Source organism: Lactuca serriola, chromosome 3 (assembly GCF_051521515.1).
Source record: "Lactuca serriola cultivar US96UC23 chromosome 3, Lser_US96UC23_V15, whole genome shotgun sequence".
Taxonomy (NCBI): domain Eukaryota; kingdom Viridiplantae; phylum Streptophyta; class Magnoliopsida; order Asterales; family Asteraceae; genus Lactuca; species Lactuca serriola.
This window is the reverse complement of record NC_136410.1, coordinates 167,402,512-167,424,974: the sequence shown is the minus strand read 5'-3', so window position 1 is coordinate 167,424,974 and position 22,463 is coordinate 167,402,512. Positions and strand designations below refer to the sequence as shown.

Sequence of the window (22,463 nt, the reverse complement as noted above, 5' to 3'; positions counted from 1 at the left end):
CCGTTCGCTTGGCTATTGGTTTGAGGGTAGTAAACAACGCTCCTGTCTAGATATGTTCCCATAGCTTTCTAAAGTGACTGTCAAAATCTTGAAGTATTTATGTTATCTCGATCCATGTAGTGCTTCCTCCGTGATATTCTCTGACTTTGATGCTTTCAAGGCCGGTCGTAGGTATTGATAAGGTTTTGTTCTTGCTTCGTGAGCAGATAATGAGAAGGTTGACTAGGAATGGTTGAGAAATCTTGGTTCGTAGGGTCCATGAATAGCGTGGGAGCATTCGTTAGACCGAAGCGTATCACAATGAATTTGAAATGCTCGCGACAAGGTCGGAAGGCAGTTTTTTTGGAATGTCGTCTTCTAGGAATCGAAGTTGATGATAACTGGTTCTTAGATCTATTTTAGAGAAGTAACTAGCTCCTTGGAGTTGGCCAAATAGGTCGTCAGTCTGAGGAAGTGGGTATCGGTTTTTGATAGTGAGAGTATTCAATTTCCTAAAATCTTTGCACCTTCTGAAGGATCCGTCTTCTTGAAGAACAAGATCGGAGCTCTCTAGGGTGAGAAGCTTGGTCTGATGAATCCTTTGCTCAGAAATTTTCTTGATTGACTGGATAACTTTTGAATTTCGGTGGGAGACAACCTATAGGTTGAATTGCCAATTTATGTGGTTCCCAGTATGAGTTCGATTCGAAATTCGACCTGTCTCTCTGGGATATTCCCGAAAGTTCTTCGGGAAGTACATCCGGAAAATCACATGCTACTGGAATACCTTGTATGCTTACTTCTTCCTTGGTCTTGCCCACAACATGGGCGAGGAAAACATAGTTCTTCTGGTGCAGGCACTTCTGTGCCTTGATGCACGAGATATGACGAATATTGGTGCCAGGTTTATCACCATGGATTATTAGAGTTTCGTGGTTGGGAAGGTGCAGGCAAACGGCCTTCTCGCGACACATAGTATTAGCACGGTGGGGGCTTAACCCAATCATGCCGATTATCACATCAAAACTCCTAATATTTACTAGCATTAAATTTTATTTGAAATGAATGGTTGTTTAGTGTTATGGTGTACCCTACATAAATATCTTTGGTTGATTTGGTTTTTCCCATTAGCCAGGTCCATCGTCAAGGCTTCGTTTAGCTTCTGGGATTGTTGTTTTAGTAAGTGCTCGAATTTGTTACTAACGAAGCTTCGCTCAGCTTCACTACTGATGTAACATCCCGAGTTCAGGAGTGCATGTTCAGGGTTCAAAGTGAAAATGTGAATGGGCAACTCGGCGAGTCAATGGGTGGACTCGGCGAGTAGGGTCGCGATTCTGGTCGCATGTTAAGTGGCCAACTCAGCGAGTCGGCGGCTGGACTCGGCGAGTTGGTGCTGTGCGGAGAAAACCCTAATTTCGGAGGATGAGCCCTATATAAAGGACATTATACCCTCTCCCCAGCCTCTTAACCCTATCTTGAATTCCAGAAAACCCTAATGCGCGTTTGTGAGTGATTTGAGAGCATTTGAACCTTGGAGAAGAAATTTTGGAAGAGATCTTGGAGAGTTAAGAGGCTTGGAGCAAGGGGCTTTGCAAGGATTCAGATTTCTCTTCTGTTGGAGCTTTCTTTTGAGGTATTATTTCGTTGCTTGGGCTGTTATTCATCTAGATTCATCATTTTTGAGTAATTGGAAAGAATAGCTTGTGATATTTTGAGTTTGGAGGTTAGATCTGAGGTTGCTACCTCAGATCTAGAATGGAGAAGGTCTAGAGCGCATTAAAGTCCCTGTTCTTGAGTGGTTGGTGAAGCCATCTTGTCCGAAACCCTAACCCTAGAGTGTTATATGCTTAGATCTCTTTGGATTCACGTAAAGTTTGCCACTTTATGTGATGGATGGGTTTTAGAAGGGTAGATCTATGGTTTGGATCATCTGCATGGCCTGGAAAGCTTCTGTATGGATTAAGATCTAGGGGTACTCGTTGAGTCACAAGGGTGTACTTGGCGAGTTGCTTGAAGATGGGCAGGAAATCGACGAGTTGGAAGAACAACTCGGCGAGTTGGTTGAAGATAGCCTTGGACTCGGCGAGTCTATTCTTGGACTCGGTGAGTCTGGTCGTGAGGTCCTAACCTTCTTCTGGTTGAGCCATGAATCAGTAAGTCAAGGGAGGACTCTGTGAGTTGAGTGCGAGGGGACTCAGAGTTGTGGGACTCGGCGAGTCTCGGAGTGACTCGGCGAGTTGAGTCGCGGATTGGGGAAGTTCTGAGCATGGGGACTTGACGAGTCATCGGGTTGACTCGGCGAGTAGAGTCAGTCAGGAGGTTGACTTTGACCAAGGGTTGACTAGTTGACTTCCAGGGGCATTTTGGTAATTGTTGGCATTGGTTTTGTGTTCAGTGTTTTGGTGTTGGCTAGTGATGGAGATTGTGTCAGTGTTCGGAGCAGCTTGGTCTTATCTCTTCAGTCATCAGTTGTAGGTGAGTTATCCTCACTATATCGACAGGGTCCACAGCACCAAGACCGACCCTTTATCGGATTGTAATCCGGGTATCGTTGTTATGTTATTGCTTTGCTATGTTCGCATCCTGGTTAGGATGGTATATGTTATAGACCTGGTTAAGGTCGGTATCCTGGTATATAGGATGATGTTATGCTAGTGACCGGTTAGGTCGGTATCCTGGTTAGAATGATGTTATGTTATGTGATCTGGTAGATCGGTTTGATTTGATGTGAATTGTTATATGATTGAATGTTTATGTGCACATAGTTGTTGGACTGGGGTTGGGTTGAGGCGGCTCCTGCTTTATGCTGTAGGCACACATACCCAGGGCGGACCGGTTATCCCGAAGGCCCAGCGAGCGGTCCGGATAGGTTGTAGGCCCCAAGAGGGCGGACCATATGTGCCGAGGCTCGGAGAGTGGACCAGTCCGACTGAAGGCCCAGTACGGGCGGACCAATCATACTGTAGACTCAGAGAGTTGACCAGGTGGATTGAAGGCCACGTGTGGCCGGGCCAATCACACTGTAGACTCGATGCATATGGCTAGACTCGGAGGGTGGACCAGGTGGACTGAAGGCCCGGTACGGCGGACCAGTAACACAGTAGACCTGAAGTGCATGGTTGTTCTGTGTTCTGTTATGATATGGCATGTTGTGCGTGTAGGGTTTATGTGGTTGGTATTTTGGGGGTATCTCACTAAGCTTTCGGGCTTCCAGTTGTGGTTTAATATTTTTCAGGTTCTTCAGGAGACCGTGGCAAGGCAAATGTATGATCGTACCGCTCTTCATGATTTTGTTTTATGATGTGGTTCTGGGAAGACTCTGATAATAATTGTATTGAAAACCTTTTTGTAATAACTTTATGAAACTAGGTTGCTTTTGAAAAGTTTAAATTGGTTGAAATTTTTAGAGTGTTACAAGTTGGTATCAAAGCCTTGGTTTGAGTGAATTGGAGGAACATTCGTGTGAATCCAGTCTCAAATCAAGGAGAGTTTTCAAAAGAGAATTTAAAATGGTTTTCAAAATGAGTAAAAGAGGACGCGGAGGTACGATCACCCGGAGCCAATAAGTAACCCCAAAATACCGTACATGATATTTGTTTTTGAGCTATGATAGAACAACATGCTAGTACTAGGCTAGGGATCTTCAGGATTTCATGATAATGTTGCCTGATTTATGGTGCCTGCCAGCCTAGGGTTTCTTCTGTGGGAGATTTCCAGTGTTCCTCTAGGAGTGAGGGTTGAGTGCTTGTTATGTATGTTCTTCACTAGGGTGTTGTGGTGATAATTGATATAAATATGGGTAGGTGTGGAAGGTAGTATGGGCCCATACTACTGAAAGCACAGGACCCATACGCGCATCAAAGAAGCCACAACCTCTAGGGTTGGGTTGGGAGTTGGTCCCTAGGATAGTGGGAAGTATCTGAGATCTCGCGATGTTTTTTCAGTATGGTGGTTACGAGGCAAGATGGGAGCGGATCCGAGTCAGGATCGGGAGTAGGAGAGGGCGGTCAGGGTGGCGCATTACCGCCCGAGATTATTGGTCAGATGAGCACAGTCAAGTTGGATGCTAGGATTCGCGAGATCCTGCATGACGAGGTTGCTGCGATGTTCCGGGCTGAGCTGTCGGAACTGTTTGGGTCGATCAAGACCGCCATGGTTGAGTATTTTGATGAGCGCTATGCGGCTCTCACAGAGACGGCTTCCGCGGCGGCTACAACGGCTGTAGCAGCGGCAGGGGGAGGAGCCGGTCGAGGTTTTCAGTATCAGGACTTCGACAATACGAAGCCTCCTACCTTCGATGGGGTTCAGGACCCGATTGTTGCTATGAGATTGTCGGACGTGGAGGGGTTTTTCTTCATGTGTTCATGCCCTGCTGATCAGAGGGTGAGGTGTGCTCTGAACCTGTTGAGGCTCGGGGCGAAGGATTGGTGGAGATTGACCACGGGGACATATTCGGATGCGCAGAGGGATGCGGTTTCATGGGATCAGTTTCGGGAGATGTTCAGCACTCGTTATGTTCTGCGGGTTGAGAGGGAGAGATTGGCTCAGGAGTTCCTGGAGCTGAAGCAGGATTCGGAGTCGGTGACGGAGATCACCAGGATGTTCACTGAGAGGGCGATGTTTTTCCCTAAGTTCGCTTCGGAGCAGGCTCAGATGTCCCGATATCTGAGTATGCTCAAGAGGGATATCAGGCAGTTTGTGTCTACGCAGAGCTGCGAGACCTTGTTAGAGTTGCAGGAGGCCGCCAGGCGGCGTGAGTTGGAGATTGAGTTGTAGTTGAGAGAGCAGAGGCAGGCCCCGACACAGTCGCAGCCGGTGCCGAAACGGTCCAAGACTGTTGATTCTAGATTTGGAGATCAGAGTAGACGCACTTATGGTAAGTGTGGGAAGGGTCACACCATAGTTTGTAGGTCCGGTGGGGCATGCCACAAGTGTGGAAAGGAGGGGAATTATGCGAGGGATTGTCGGCAGACAGCCCCGGTTCAGGATTTGAGGATTTGTTATCACTGCCATCGGGTTGGACACTTGAGGGTCAACTGTCCACAGATTGCTGCAGGACCGGTGCAGGCTCCAGCACCGGCCACTTTGAGGATTATGAGTGGAGGTCAGGGTGGAGCGGAGCCCCCAAGGGCTCAGGGTCGTGCTTTTCAGCTTACAGCAGAGGAGGTGAGGGGAGTACCAGATGTAGCTGCGGGTATGTTTCTTTCTTGATGTCCTGTTATGTTATGATTATTATGGAGTATTGTATTTCTTCTAGTCTCGTTGTGTGATTTCTGGTATTGTAATTGTTGTTCCTTGAGGGTTATGGTATGGTTAAGGGCTTGGTGATGGGAATTTCATTGGTTATCATTCATGAGGATTATTAGTGGGAAATTCGTCTATTGGTCTGAATGTCGGGGAGCATCTTCAGTCCGAGGAGTGGTTTGCTGAATGTCGGGTTTCTTTCGATGTCCGAGATTATCTGTGTTGACATGTAATTTTGTGAAGGTTGCTCGTTCTAGTGGGAATCATTTCGCGTGTAAGGGATTGTGTTGTGTATGGTTGTTAAGGGAGGCCGGTGATTGTCACACCCCGAAAACCGAAGGCGGAAACATTTCCGGGGTTGACTCCACGTTGAGTATCAATCCAATCTACATAGTAAGTAAAGTAAAACAACCATTACATTACATATAGAAAAGTTTTACATTTGTTTCAAAAGCAAAGTTATACAAGTGATACATAGTTTATATGAACAACAGGAAACGAGTCTTCTGAGAACTCCGTCTTCGTACAAAAGGATCTTTGGGTACCTGTCTAACACTGACCTGAGAATACAAGCGGTTTGAAAATCAGCATAAAGCTGGTGAGTTCATAAGATGTTTGTTTTTCTGAAAATGTACGAGTTCCTTTAGTTTAAGTAAAAAGGGGTTATCCAAGAAAATCCCATATTTTCTTAAAAGTTGGTTACCAAATCCGAAAAGTAATGTAAACGACGTACAATGAAAACATGATTGTTCTTGTGAATTTTAAAGTTTAGTTATCTAACTTGTTACACTTTTCTGGTTATGTACTACGGTTACTCAGGAAAATCCTATATTTTCCTATATGTGTGTGTGTCTGCGAACTGTTACTGATTCCAATTATGTTCAATGTTATCCCTAGGAAAACCCCATGTTTTCCTGAATGTGTGTGTGTACCGTTACCGATTCTGATTATGTATAATGTTATCCCCAGGAAAAACCCCATGTTCTCCTGAATGTGTGTATGTGTATGTACCGTTACCGATTCTGATTATGTTCAATGTTATCCCTAGGAAAACCCTATGTTCTCCTGAATATGTGTATGTGTGTGTACCGTTACCGATCCTGGTTATGTTCAATGTTATCCCCAGGAAAACCCTATGTTCTCCTGAATGTCTGTATGTGTGTGTACCGTTACCGATTCTGGTTATGTTCAATGTTATCCCCAGGAAAACCCCATGTTTTCCTGAATGTGTGTATGTGTGTGTACCGGTCATCCTTAAACGTACATTAGTTTTATTATGTACATAAAACTAATAAATACGTGTGAAGTGTTAATAATATTGATTGCGAGTCCTTAACCATACTCAGACTAGATATGACTCGGGCCAGGGCCAGTATCCTTTTTATGACTTTCGTCACCCTTGAACCTTTCGGTTCGGCTGTAGCTAGCAGCCAGGTGCGGGATTGTCAGTCCCGTATAGATCTATACACTCAAGTCACATTCTCCCTCCTCGAGATTCTGCTTACAGGGTTAGTCCGCCACTCTCTCGTGCCAAGGAAGTGTTACAGAGGACGTGTCTCCAATCTTTAAGATTACTCTTTACTTCCCGCCTAGGGAAGTAGTATCTACGACTAACTAAGTTCTAATGTGCCTGTCCTTTACACTCGAGCCTAGGTGTATTATTAAGTACATTACAAGTGTTCTGTGTTATCTAATGGTGACTATCCTTTACACTCGAGCCTCAGTGTATTATCAAGGACGTTACATATGATTTATGTGTCATAATGGTGTTTGTCTTTCACACTCGAGCCTAGGTGTATTGTTAAGGGCATACAGATGTTTTATGTTTTCTGATGGTGTCTGTCTTTTACACTCGAACCTAAGTGTTTTATTACAGACATTATAATGTTTTATGCTTTCTATCAATATATTTGTGGACAATCAAATGTGAAGTATACAACTTAACAGTGTATAATAAGAATTGAAAATCGGTTTTAAACAAACAACTTTGCAAGTTAAAACAGTTTGTTAAGAGGTTTTCAATTCTTAAAAATGTACAATTCTGAAACCATTTGACTGAAATCATGAGTTTAAGTACAAGATATTCTTTTACTCTTGCTTGTATTCCCCCCCCCCCCCTGAAAACATTGAAAACCCATTGAAAAAGGGTAGGGGTATGAACTCACCGAACGCGGAATGTGACGACTAGGATGCTAAACGTCGAATCGAGGCTTGAATACGAGCGAGGTTCCTATGTAATATGAAATGGCATACAAATATATCTACTTAGATTCACAAACTCTAATTAGATATGAAGTTACACTCCAACGAACAAAAACACCTCAAAACGAGTGTTTGGAGTGACCCGGGTGACATCTACGGACGAGTATTGATGTGGGGGACTTGGGATTTGAGTTTACTCTTCAAGAGTAAACTCCCTAATGAGTTTACGGCCTTAAACAATACTCACACATGAGTTCACGGCCGTGAACTCATGTTGGCATGGGTTATGGAGCTTAAATGGCCAATAACACTTGGGAAGAGTTAGAACAATTTTAACTAAGGCATAGAATGAATTTAAATCACCAATAATACCACTTAAGGGAGTTTACAGCCCTAGCATGGAGCTTACGGTCGTAAACTCCTAAACTCTCCTTGAATGAGTGATTTAAAGGCCTTAGATTAATCACATGTGACTCATATAATTTTTACAAGCCTTGATATGAATTTAGGGCACCAAATAACACACAATTAGGAGTTTATGGCCCTGGAGCACATGCTATGGCCGTAAACTCTCAAATGAAGAGTTTTGTTGTGTTTAAGGTCCCCAAACTATTTTTGGTTGGTTCTATGATTTATCCCAAGGCTTTTGGTGGTGTTGGATGGCTTTCTAACATCTTTGGAATGTGTTTACACCCATGTTTGAGGGGTTTATGGCCCAAGCATATGTCTTGGCCGTAAACTCATGTAAATCCCTCAAAATCCATGTCTAAGGTGTTCTAGGTCCATTTCATGAAGTCCTTAATCCATATCTAAAGTCTAGTTGTGGCTTGGAAGGGTTTAAGGGCTTAAAAACCCTCTAAATATGTCTTTACGGCCTAAGCACCTTCCAGGGCCGTAAACTCATATACAAGGTCCTAATTCATGCTTTAATCTCGAATTTGAAGGTCAAATATGATACACAATGAGTTAAGGAAGGTACCTTGGTGATTTGAAGCCTAATTTTGATGATTTTGGACCTTGAATCTAGTTTGAGGAGAGAGGTTGGAGAGATGGTTGTCAAATGAAGCAAAAGATTCAAAAGAAAGCTTGTTTCACTTTAAATAGTGTCCAAGTTCGGGACACGGTGGAATTCTACCCGATACCGGCGTTAGACGCGGCTTTTGGTCGCAATCGGCCAAATTGTCGTAACTCGATATGGCTGATACTAGAAATGTTCTGATCGCTAATACTGGGCGTTAGAATGAGTTCTAAAGGTATTAGGACATTCATTAAGTCATAAAATAAAATACATGTTAATGACTTAATTAAATGTCGGTATTGGAAACGAAATTGGAAACGGCGATTGGATGATCGAATTGAGTCGCGAAAAGGGGTACAAGCAGTGATACGAATTTCGGTTTGTTACTGTGATGGCGACCGGTGGTTGGTAGTCAGTGCTCTAAGTGGGGGAGAATTGGAAATTCTCCGAAAGATCAATAAGCATGAGTAGTCGATTAGCTGTTGGGGATTCAGCAGCGGTTCGGTCAGCCAAGAGAGTAGGCTGGTATGAGCAAGTGTCAGGTAGACGGGGTGGGATACAGACCAAGGGTTTTGTGAGAAGGGTGATTGATTGTGGAAGGCCTGGGATTAGGCCGGGTTTGAGTTTGTAGGATGGAGTCAGAGTTCAGAGGCCCTAGAGGGCTAGAATAGTATGCACGGGAGAGTTTTTCCTGGAGGAATAATTCGGGATGTTGGATGCTAGTTGAGCGGACCGGATAGAATGAAGGTCGGAGGGTGTACCAGTCAGGCCAAAGGCTCGGAGGACGGTCCAAACAGGCTGAAGGCCTTGGAGGGTGGTCCAGACTTGCTGAAGGTTCTGAGAGTGGTCCAGATTGGCTGAAGGCCTGGTAAGGGGTCCGGTCATGCTGAAGACTCTGCATGTGTTGATAGATCTGTGTGAGGAAATGGAATGAGTATGTCGCGATGTGATAGCATCAGAAGGTCTAGCCCCGGGTATTGATTGTGATTAGTGGAAGGTAGTGCATGCACTCGAGAGTCCTTACGAACGGAGTCAGAGCATGTGTGGTGCATGAGATAGCGATTATGCTATAAGGGAATGGCGTAGTATTGGGTGAGCACCGTGGCACTTGTGGTAGTGTCAAGGCAGCCAAGTGGATTTCCTTGGTAAGGAAAGGAAAAGGAATGTAGCTCCAAGAGGGAGTGTAAGTTCACGGAAGTGAAAGCAGTAGTGCGGAGTTATGATTGGGGTGTTCCAATTATGGTTATTGAGCAGTGTGTTGCGGCGGTGGTATGGAATCACATCCGGGTTGGATGTCTGCTGAGGTCACGGAAGGAATTCTGAAGGTGTAAAGCCAAGAGGCTCGGAAGGGATACAGGAATGGAGTCTTGGATTCCCAGTTTGATTTGGTCAAGGAATTATGTATGTAGTGGTAATTCATCCTGGGGGATGTTTGGAGGTGTCGTCAGTGTGTCGGGTTTTCCCAACCTGAGGATGCTAGAGCCAGTTCAGCATGGGTATGAGATTGTGGAGGAGAACTCATGGGAGTTGCTCTAAGGCTGAAGGATGTGTCATCCTGTCAGCATGGAGTGGATAAAGTTCGACTAAGATCGGGATCTCGGTGGTTCAGGGTTATTTCTAGCTTGTATGAGTCAAGTGATTATTGTGATTTGGAACGAGTGAAGTATCACGGAGTGGTACTTGGTTGTTAAGTGTGGCTATCTGAGGATGAGGCCGGTGGCCGGCTTGAAGCGGTGGTCAGGACGCCGCAGGGGGAAGAGTTAGGTTTTGGATTCTATGGTATTGTTTTGAGGAACCTGGGTTGGTTAATGCCAGGTGGTGTATTGCGAGAATAGTTATGGAGTTGTGTGCCGCAGGCTCGAGGGCGAAGCCTAAATTAAGTGGGGGAGAATTGTAACATCCCGAGTTCAGGAGTGCAAGTTCAGGGTTCAAAGTGAAAATGTGAATGGGCAACTCGGTGAGTCCATGGGTGGACTCGGTGAGTAGGGTCGCGATTCTGGTCGCGTGTTAAGTGGCCAACTCGGCGAGTCCGCGGCTGGACTCGGCGAGTTGGTACTATGTGGAGAAAACCCTAATTTCGGAGGATGAGCCCTATATAAAGGACGTTATACCCTCTCTCCAGCCTCTTTACCCTCTCTTGAAGTCCAGAAAACCCTCATGCGTGTTTGTGAGTGATTTGAGTGCATTTGAACCTTGAAGAAGAGATTTTGGAAGAGATCTTGGAGAGTTAAGAGGGTTGGAGCAAGGGGCTTTGCAAGGATTCGGATTTTTCTTCTGTTGGAGCTTTCTTTTGAGGTATTATTTCGTTGCTTGGGATGTTATTCATCTAGATTCATCATTTTGGAGTAATTGGAAAGAATAGCTTGTGATATTTTAAGTTTGGAGGTTAGATCTGAGGTTGCTACCTCAGATCTGGAATGGAGAAGGTCTAGAGTGCATTAAAGTCCATGTTCTTGAGTGGTTGGTGAAGCCATCTTGTCCCAAACCCTTAACCTAGAGTGTTATATGCTTAGATCTCTTCGGATTCACGTAAAGTTTGCCACTTTACGTGATGGATGGGTTGTAGAAGGGTAGATCTATGGTTTGGGTCATCTGCATGGCCTGGAAAGCTTCTGTATGGATTAATATCTAGGGGTACTCGGCGAGTCACAAGGGTGGACTCGGAGAGTTGCTTGAAGATGGGCAGGAACTCGACGAGTTGGAAGAACAACTCGGCGATTTGGTTGAAGATAGCCTGGGACTCGGTGAGTCTGTTCTTGGACTCAGCGAGTCTGGTCGTGAGGTCCTAACCTTCTTCTGGTTGAGCCGTGAATCGGTACGTCAAGGGAGGACTCGGTGAGTTGAGTACGAGGGGACTCAGAGTTGTGGGACTCGGCGAGTCTCGAGGTGACTCGGTGAGTTGAGTCGCGGATTGGGGAAGTTCTGAGCATGGGGACTCGATGAGTCATTGGGTTGACTCGGCGAGTAGAGTCAGTCAGGAGGTTGAATTTGACCAAGGGTTGACCAGTTGACTTCCAGGGGCATTTTGGTAATTGTTGGCATTTGTTTTGTGTTCAGTGTTTTGGTGTTGGCTAGTGGTGGAGATCGTGTCAGTGGCCGGAGCAACTTGGTCTTATCTCTTCAGTCATCAGTTGCAGATGAGTTATCCTCACTATATCGATAGGGTCCACGGCACCAAGGTCGGCCCTTTATCGGATTGTAATCCGGGTATCGTTGTTATGTTATTGCTTTGCTATGTTTGCATCCTGGTTAGGATGGTATATGTTAGAGACCTGGTTAAGGTCGGTATCCTGGTATATAGGATGATGCTATGCTAGTGAACGGTTAGGTCGGTATCCTGGTTAGGATGATGTTATGTTATGTGATCTGCTAGATCGGTTTGATTGGATGTGAATTGTTATATGATTGAATGTTTATGTGCACATGGTTGTTGGACTGGGGTTGGGTTGAGGCGGGTCCTGCTTTGTGCTGTAGGCCAACATACCCAGGGCGGACCGGTTATCCCGAAGGCCCAGTGAGTGGTCTGGATAGGCTGTAGGCCCCAAGAGGGCGGACCATATGTGCCGAGGCTCGGAGAGTGGACCAGGCCGATTGAAGGCCCAGTGCGGGCGGACCAGTAATACTGTAGACTCAGAGAGTGGACGAAATGGATTGAAGGCCCGGTGTGGGCGGACCAATCACACTGTAGACTCGATGCATATGGCTAGACTCGGAGGGTGGACCAGGTGGACTGAAGGCCCGGTACGGCGAACCAGTCACACAGTAGACCCGAAGTGCATGGTTGTTCTGTGTCCTCTTATGATATGGCATGTTGTGCGTGTATGGTATATGTGGTTGGTATTTTGGGGGTATCTCACTAAGCTTTCGGGCTTACAGTTGTGGTTTAATGTTTTTCAAGTTCTTCAGGAGATCATGGCATGGAAAAGGCGTGATCGTACCACTCCTCATGATTTTATTTTATGATGTGGTTCTAGGAAGACTCTGATAATAATTGTATTGAAAACCTTTTTGTAATAACTTTATGAAACTGGGTTGTTTTTGAAAAGTTTAAATTGGTTGAAATTTTTAGAGTGTTACAATTGAAAAAAAGGTAAGCAAAAGAGTTGTTAAGTGGGAGCGTAGCAGTAACAACTATCGGGTCTTAGACTGCTTCTCCTTGACCCAAGGTCAGGACCATTTCTGATCCTTCTGCTCCTTGATTGTTATCCTTGGGGCAATTGCGCCTGAATTGTCCGGTTCCTCCACACCCATAGCAGGTGTGACTGGTCTCATCATTGGTGGTGTTGTTAATGTTATTGCAATTGTTGTTGTTATCATTTGCCTAACAATTCTGTCGTGGAGAAATTCTACAGTATTTGGTGGTGTGATTCTTTCGGTTGCATTTCTTACAATGCATCTACCAGCAAGCTCCCTTATGATTAAAATTCCACTGGTTGCATTTTGGAAGGCTTCCAGCATACGGTCTCGTGGCTGTTGGTGTAAGAGGGGTCATGATTGCATGGGCAGCAACAACATGTTGCTTCCTCAAGAACCCTTGAGTGGGCTGTCCCTTTCTCTTACTTCCAGACTTCTGCTTCCTGCTCTTAAGCTTGGGGTTTGGAGTTCCTTGATAAGCTGTCACTTGTTGGTTTCCGTGCTCGTTCCTTCGGCTGGAGTCGTCGATTCTATTTCCACCTCCATTAGTATTGTTTGTGTTGATTTGTGCCATAGCAACGGCTACTGCCGCTGTTATAGCAACTTGGAATGTAGCAGAGTCCATCTGTTGGAGTGGTGTCTCGTGGGTGCGCTTGTTATTCCCGCGGGATGGCATTTTCCTGCTGCACGTTGATAAGCCAGACCATAAGTAATGATCGTCATTGCTAGTTGTACTCTATAAATTTCACGTCTCGTCGTATGATTCTCATTGTTTCCATCTACATACCTATGATGTATTTACGGTAGTAGGTAATCATAGATTTGGCACGATCGTTACGTCTATCCTTAGAGTATATAGGTTGTTTTGGTTTCGACATCCTTAAGTATCTAGCGGTTTCGAGGGTTCGGTTGTGCATATAATTGAATTTATGCAATAACATGAAATAAAGATAGCACATAATTGTTCCATCGGTAAGTACCATCTTAGTACATGAAAGAGAGTCATATCGGATAGTATGGGAAAAAGAAAAGGTTGATCCTAATTGTGGCGGCAAGTGTCTGTTGGTGGTGCTGATGAAGTGGATGCACCTCGAAGATGAGCTACTTGTTGCTCGGTATCTCGTAGCCGTACCTCCCAAACTAACTGTCTCGCTCGGGAGTCTCCGTTCACTTCCTGGGTTTGTCTCTCATCTCTCTCAATAGCAAACCGCATTTTTTTCGTTCGATTTGGGGTGTCCTGAGCTCGGTTATCAATACCTCGGGTGCGCCAGACCATGACTGGGAGGGCCCGGTCAGCTAGTCCTCCATGATAAGATCGAAGAGACCTCGATTCCTAACGTAGTGTGGTCGTATCCCCTGCTGGTGACTCTATCTACAAATATCGTGTGCCTATGGGGGCATGGGGCCACTGAGGCCCGTACGATAAGTCGGTACTCTGGCCCTACATGGGGGATTGATGACATCGGATTCTGCATCCGAATCATCATCATCATTGCCCTCGGGCTCTTCCTCTTTGAGGTCCACTATAGACTCGGTGGGTCTATTTGCAAGTTCTACTTTGTGTTCCTCCTCTGGTTCTTCCTTTGAGTCAAGCCATCCTACTATCCCATGACTATGGAGGTAGGGGTTTCCTGGCTAATGATACTTGTCTATAGTGTATTGCACGAAGAGGTATAAATACTAGAAACAAATAGCATACCAATTATTCCTATAGTAATTTAACTTTTGTTTAGGTTTGGTTCTATAAGCTCTTTGGATAATTAAATTGTTGGGTCAATATTATGGTTTATACTTTGCTTTTCTAGGAAATTGTATTTTTATGTAATATTGTATATGTGTTTACGGTCAGGAAGTGAGTTTATGACCGTAAACAGAGTTTACGGTCGTAAATTCAGTTTGCGGCCCAGTCTAGTATATATAGGGGTGAGGGGTGTGAAGAAGAGAGTGATGAACACCAAGGAGCTTAAGTGTGTACATTTTAAGGTGTTCTAGAGAGAGAGAAAAGTGTGTGTGTGTGTGTGTGTGTTAGTGTGTGTGAATCTTGTATCCGGATCTTCATTCATATCAATACATACAAGATTCATATTATTCTTCTTCTCCTTCTCTTCTATTTGATCTGACATCATCCGTTTGATTGCGATTCTGCACCATCAAACAGATCTGATTGATACACAGGCAGATTAGGGACTTACAATTGGTATCAGAGCAGTAAACTGGTATCAAACTCATCCGATCGAGATTTTGTGTGTTCAAGCTGTTGTTTTCATCTACTGATTTTGCGTTCTGAGCTTTGAAGAATCATTCCGTCTGAAAATTACGAGTTTTTAAAGACTGATTGAGAGTTTGCTACCAACCGTAAACTCTATTTAGTGTTCATTCAGAAACCATAATCACTAAAAACTCCTACACCATAAACAAGTTGAAGAACCGTAAACCCAAGAACCGTAATCCCATACCGTAAACTCTGTTTACGGTCGCAATCATTTCAACTACCCTCAACCGTAAACTAATTTGAAATTGTCAAATCATTTTCAAATGGATTCTCAAACTCATTTTCAGGAACTTGATGCTATTATGGGCACTACTACACGCATTCCGAGATTGATGTCTGCTGAAGGTTTTCCCGAGTGGAAATACAGAATCGAGAAGTACATCAAAATGAAAGATTTCAAGATCTGGAGAAGCATACTTAGAGGTCCTGTCAGAGTGACTATGACTGTCGGAGGTCATTTGATTGACAAAGCTATTGAGTACTATACTGATGAAGAATTTGAACTGGTTGAAGAACAGGAAAGAGAATTAGCCACCTTAACCATGGCATTATCTCCTGATATTGCTCAAGGTTTTCGTGAGTACACTTCTGCTAAAGCTCTATGGGAAGCTCTTATTGAGGTCTACGAGGGCAATGAAGATATGAAAGAAAGTAGGCATGACATGCTAAGACAGAAGTTTAACATGTTTAACTACATTCCAGGAGAAACCCTCGAGGCTCAACTGCAAAGATTCACCGCTCTCACAACTGACATGAACATTTCAGGGATTTGTTTGTCCAAGTCAGAAATCAACAAGAAACTTCTGAATGCACTTCCTCGTTCATAGGATATGAATGTGGCTGTAATTAAGAAAACCAAGGACTTGGTTCGTCTCACTCTTGCAGAGGTTATGGCAATAATCAAAGCTTGTGACATTGATGACAAACAGAGAGAAATCAACCATATGAATTCATATTCTACTGCAAACCTTGGTGTTTCATCCAACAATACAGCAGTATCATCCTTCATGACTTCCTCAGGTTAAGCTTTCACAGCTCAACAACCTCAAACTCAAACCCTAAATGCTGCAACATCCATCCCTTAACATCAACCTTCAAGTGTGCCATCTCAACAAACTATTCCTGCTTCCAATGTGTCAGCCAAAGTCTCCTCTTCAAACACCAAAGAATCTGATGAAAATCTTGCTCTAGCCACTGGGCTAGTTAATTGCTACAATGCCTTGGTAGCCGGAGATTTTCCACCTCAGCTATCATTTGCTGACTTGGACCAGATACATCCCGAAGATGTAGAGGAAATGGACATTACTTGGCAGATTGCCATGGCTGTTTTCAGAGCCAAACAATTCGCCAAGAAAACAGGGAAAAACAACTGGGCTATGAATGCTGACAAAAAGGTGGGATTCAACAAAAGTATGCTGAGATGTTTTAATTGTCACGAGTCGAGTCACTTTGCTCGTGACTGCCCGAAGCCAAATCACAGAGTAAACAACAACTGACAGATGGTCGCAGTGGGAAACAATCGTGTAGGAGCTACAACCAATGGAGAAACAGCTATGGTTGTTCAATCATTTGATTGGGAGGATCAAATTCAAGCTTTAAACATCACAGGATCAGAAAATGCTCATTTAGCTCAAATTGATAATGCTGCTTCAAAGAACAATGATACTAATCCCGAGGCAGAAAATGATGGAGCTGCAGTTTGCCCTAATAGTTTCCACCTCCTCTGAGCCCAAGAAAAGCGAGGTAAATCTACCGTCTTGTTCTTTTTCTTGCAAAGAATATGTTACACTTCTTCGAAATGAAATTCAAACTTTACGTAGGCGAGTAGAGGACCTTAAATATGAGGGTTATCAACTTAGGAAGGGACAGAAACCACTTAAGGCCCAACTAGAAGCCAAAATAAAAGATTTTAGAAAAATTCAATCAGAATTCAGTAAAAAGTGTGAAATTTATGATTATACTAAGACACAACTTGATGCTGTGACCAAAGAACTTGGTGAGTTAAAAATTAAAAGTGGAAAAACAGATGTGAGTTTCAAAAATTATTATGCTTCTAGTAAAACAGTTGAGTCTTTGTATGAAACCCAATTGAAATTTAAAGAAAATCAAAACAAGGGTTTATGGTATGATTGTTTTCCTCCTCCTTATAATCATAACTACACATCAATCACTTTGACACAGAACGAAACTGACAGGAAGCCACATCTTCAAATAATAAACAGATTTGTTTTAATTATGGAGTTGGTGGTCACATAGCTAGAAACTGTCAAAATAGGATCTTTGTAAACTATCTGTCACCAAGAGGGGAGAATGAGTCTCGAGGAAGGTCTTTAATTAGAAAATCCTCAAGAACTCGTTCTCAAAGTAAGGATCAGAAAGATAGTAAGAACAGAAAAGGGGCTGTTTTTCAAAAAAATAAAAAGGATTTTACTAACAAAACTCGAAACAGGTTGTCAAAACCGAACAAAGCTCAGCCAAGATCGGTTTCATCAAAAAGCAATTCTAGATCTTCTACTAACTTTGGTAGAAAATCTAGAAGGTCTATGCAAACTCCTGTGAAGTCTATTTCAAAATCATCAGAGACTGTTGTAAAACCAAAACTTCAATGGAAGCCCAAATCTCTCTCAAGTTCATCGTTACCTCCCTCTGAAGTGATTAGAAATGAAGATCCTAATTTGCAAATTTTAAAGTCTAAATCAGAAAAGATGAAAAGGAAACCTAGGACAGTGATGACCTGGGTTCCTAAGTCTAAATGATTTCGCTCATTTTGCAGGGACAATTGCGGAGGAATATCATCCGTCCTTGGTACGTCGATAGCGGTTGTTCCCGGCATATGACTGGAGACATCTCCCAGCTGAGCGAAATTCAATATTTTAATGGGGGTTATGTTTCCTTTGCGGACGGAGACGGTGGAAAGATCACACAGTGCGGAACTATTACAAATGGAGTATTGACCTTTGAAAATGTCAACTTTGCACCCGAGTTAAAGCATAGTTTGTTGAGCGTTTCTCAGATATGTGACAAAGGCTACTCAACGCATTTTACTGATAAAGAGTGTATGATTCTCAAGCCTCGCATCGTTATCCCAGAAGAATGGATTCTAGTCAAATCAAAACGGGATGGGAACGCCTACATCATTGATATGAACAGTAACCTACCTAAACAAGTCACTTATTTATTCTCAAAGGTTTCCGAACACAATGCAATGCTATGGCATCGAAGACTTGGTCATGCTAATGCGAAAAACCTGAATCGTCTTGCGAAAAATGATATGGTCCGAGGCCTTCCTATTAGAGACTTTATCACGTTTGAAAAGTTTGTTTCCTGTGCTCAAGGCAAACATCATCGGAAACCACACTTGCCCAAGCAAATCAGCTCAATCAATCAAGTGCTTCAACTATTGCATATGGACTTATTTGGTCCGGTCAACGTCCTGAGCATCAACAGAAGTTCGTACTGTCTTGTTGTGATTGATGATTTTTCTAGATTTACATGGGTCCTCACACCGTTGGACTCATCCAACAAAACATAAAGGGTAAAGTAGTATTTCAAGGTCTTCATCCCTTGGTGAAGTTCGGACAATTTACAGAGATCAATGAGTCTTCTGAGTCGCACGGAATTTCTGAGAAGACTTTGTCTGAGCCAACTTCATCAGAAAGAGTATCCTCTGTTGGCATCATCACTGTTTCAGATCACGAGGATGATGAAACTCCAGCCCTCGAAACTCAAGCCGATGATGAACAGGAATTGCAGCCAGTTCAAGTTCAGAGTACTTACAATGAAGACTTGAGAAAAGATGATAAATAAAATGAGAACGTTGATGTCACGGATTTTGACAGAGATGATATCCCATTAAATTTTGATAACAATGATGTATTCTTGTCTGATGTAAACCACGACAACTTGCTTAATGATGTTGATGAAGTAGCTCATGTAACTACTGAGACAAGGGTAGAAGAAGAAATTTTTGTGACCGCTCCCTCCACTTCCAATCCAGAGGCAGAAACAACAACTCCTATGGTGACAGTGTCAGGAATTCCTCCTCTTGATACTGGGTTACCTACCTCCATGCCAATGGAAGAAGATCTTACCACCATCCAAGCCACTCCTCCTCCGACAAAGCGACGAAGACTCGTTTCTGAGATTTGCAAATCGAAGTTCAATGACACAAAGTGTTACAGCTCCTCCAACAGTCACACCAGCTATTGTCTCAGCCAAACCCATAAGTGAAGGTCCCAGCACTGTATTCGATGCTGGTGGTTCCTCATTTCAAGCAGATCTCTCACCTCCAAGGCCAAACAAAGACGATGCCTCAGTCAAGCTAGCTCATCTGTTAGCTGAGGAACAATTCTCGACGCCGCCTTCTCGTGGCAAGGGAATTCTCATCGGAGGTGATAACACAAGAGATTACTCCCCTTCACTCCAAAGCCAGATTGATGCCATTAAACAGAAGAATGTTGAGCTTGACCAGAGGAACATTGTGCTGGTAATCAAAATCGCAGACCTCCAATCTGAGAATACCGAGCTCAGCATTCAAATGGCTGAACTTAAAGAAGAAAATGCTCTGAAGACTAAGCAGATTTCTGATCTTCAGACGCAATATGGCAGTCTGGCTGCAAATCTCCTGGCCTTACAAAAGTAGCTTGAAGATAGGTTTGGTGACAATTTCAAGACAACTGTTGATGAACCTCATGTCGATTCCCCCGCTCCAGACGCTCCAAATGTTGATGCTCCCATAGATGATTCTCCCATTTCCTCTCAACCAATCCGATCTTCCATCGTTGTAGATCGTTTTGATGTGGATCCAGAACAGGCTTGTAGAGCTGCAAATGCAAAAGGAGCTAAACGAAAGAAATCTACTGATAAGTCGACTGACAAGAACAAATGGCTCTTTAAAAGAAGTGTAGATCATAAATCTCCTTGGGATAGACCTCAAGTAACCTTCACTGAACTAAGCAATCAAACCTTCAGAGACATGTATGGTGACAGGTCAGGAATTATTTCATGGGGATTTCATGATACACTAGATATGTTCATGGTTTGAAGGAAGAGTGGAAATAAAGAACTGTACAAGGATGCTCATGATTTCAACTCCTTTACTAAAGTTGATCTCATTGAGCTATCTAAAGCTCCCTTCTCGAATCCGTCAAAGAATTCCAAGACCAGTCAATTCAAATCATTTTTGGAAGATCAAGTCGCCAAAGGATTTCCATCAATGAAAACTACAGAGTCCATTGTTGCAGTTCACAAGCATGTATTCGATAAAGAAACCAGCGAGCATATCCGGGCAGTAATGTGGCCAGCAACTGCTCAAGTAAAACACATCCCTGTTCCTCAAAATTGTCCTGATGGATCTCTACACTCTATGCTTTATTGGGTGTATGATGAAACATCAGATGCTGCTGTCATCAAGCTCAAGGAAGATTGCATTCGCTTGTATGACAAAAGGGATCTACTTATGTTTGGTGAACGAGACATTCATCACCTTGCAAGGTGTCAAATTGTTGTTTTTGATGAGCTGTTTGAGCCTGCTGCAAAGGAATATACAAGGATGGTGGCTACAATTATTGACAAGATGATATGGAATGGAGCTATGGGGAGGTCCAACGTGCTGGTTGTCGACAAAGACTAAATCCAAGCCTGCTCCAAACCAAGGGGGAGATTGAAGGGCCATGTAAATGGTTTGGGCTAGGCTTAGCATGTGATGTGTTTTGTTTTGTGTCTGTAATTTCACTTTATGTTTATTTGAACTTTGTTGTGTTTACTACCGTAAACACGTTTACGGCCACAAACTCAGTTTGTGGTCCAGATGGGTATATATTGTGTAGGAGCTGGTCTTTTGGGGGTTGGTTGCTCTAGAAGCTTACGGTCACTTTTGAGTTGTACCTGACGATTTCTTGTGTTTAATCGTGTGCAAGCTCAATTCATTCATCTCTACTGTGTTACTCTTGATCCATGTATGTTTAAATATTAGTTTTAGATCTAGAATCGGACCTAACAATATTGATGATACTAATGTTGCTACTTCATGTGCAGGTAAAGTAGCAGAAGATGAGAACAAGGAGAGCACTACTGAACAAACCAACATCTCCTTGAACTCTGAATCTGTTGCTTCGAACTCAACTACTTCTAATCAACCTGCCGTTGAAAAATACAGGCCACCAATTCCAACGCAACAGAGTTCTTGTGGCAAGTGTGCATGTGGGAACAATAAGAGACAAGGCAAGGATATGCTACCAGGGACAGGAAGAAACAACTTCACAGTGAAGAAAAAGATATGTTTTCACTGTGGAACGCCTGGACAGATTGCCAGAAATTATCCAAATCGCGCATACGTTATTTACTACGCACAAGGCTGGCAGAACGCGCCAAGAGGGAGATACTTCAAAAGAAACCCTTCCAGGTCACGTTCAGACATTGATGACTGGAATGCCAAGAAGTCCAAGAATTCAACTCCCAAGGCCAAGAATCAAACTTCAAAGGACAAGAATCAAAATCCCAAGGGCAAGAAGGGAATGTCGGCCAAGAAGTCCAATCCAAGAGATGCTCCCGTGAAGCCAAAATCAAAGTCATCTCAACGGCCGACATCAAGTTCAAAAGCTAGTACTGAGCCACCCATCAGATCGAAAAAGAAATGGGTTAAACCCAAGTACAAATGGTTTCTGAAGGCTCAATCTCCCAAATCAACTAATGATTCTAATATTTCTATGTCTTCTGTTTGTGATAAACAGGACATGTCATGGGAGAGAGTACCGTGCAAGGATGACAAAGGTCGACCCAGTTTCAAAATGGACTGGGTTCCAAAGACCAACTGATCCCACTCTGTGTCAAAGCAACTATGGAGGCATATCATCAGACTTCGGTTTGTTGGTAGTAGCTGTTCCAGGCACATGATAGGAGGTATCTCTCAACTGTACAACACTCAAAACATTGTTTGGGAGAATGTGTCCTTTGCGGGAAGGGAAGAAAAGAAGTGATCACTCACGGGGTTTGTGCTTAATGACATGAAGAATTTTCGGATATGTTCTGAGTTTACGCGTGCTGTTCTCAGACCTTCTGGATGCAAATTCAATCGGTGACTTACGGTTTGAGTTTTCTTCTCTATACTCCTGAGTTTTTCTTAAGTTGATTCGCTTTAAAGAAAAAATTTTGTTTTAGGATAGTTTAAATTTGCGCATTTACTTTCGTTTCTCTCCTATGCACAAATTTAGGGGGAGAATTAAAAACAAAACAAAAATTAGAAAATTTTAAAAATCCAAAAACATTAGAAAATCAGAAAATCAAAAAAAATTTGTTGGTTATGATATGTGATTGAGGGAGTTGTTTTGGGAAGTGATATGATCATGTGATAATAGGCAACCTGAGTCTGCGTAACATACCCGAAGTTGAAGGGTCTATGTGCTGGTTTGATGCGTCGGTAGGCACGAAAAATTTTAAATGGACTTGACTAGAGAGAGTTGAACTTAGGAAATTTATGGACTTGACAAATCTTGACCTAGTTAGATCCGTTCAGCCTGACAATACGACGCTCGGATAGGTTGAGCAGGGAGATATATATGGGAATCTACTCGTCACATTAATTGAACCCATACTTGGAACCGTGGTTTAACTTTT

The 22,463-nt window shown here is 43.3% G+C and overlaps 1 protein-coding gene across 1 annotated transcript; it reads left to right on the top strand.

Moving 5' to 3' along the window:
- Nucleotides 1-15,112: 15,112 nt before the first annotated feature.
- Nucleotides 15,113-15,676, top strand: LOC145095857 (uncharacterized). Its single transcript, XM_079033674.1, has one exon. The coding sequence runs from the start codon at nucleotides 15,113-15,115 to the stop codon at nucleotides 15,674-15,676; it is 564 nt and encodes a 187-aa protein (XP_078889800.1).
- The last annotated feature ends 6,787 nt before the right edge of the window (nucleotides 15,677-22,463 follow it).

Excerpts from the sequence above, each read along its gene's own strand:
- LOC145095857 (XM_079033674.1), top strand. The coding sequence starts at position 15,113 with ATGGATTCTCAAACTCATTTTCAGGAACTTGATGCTATTATGGGCACT.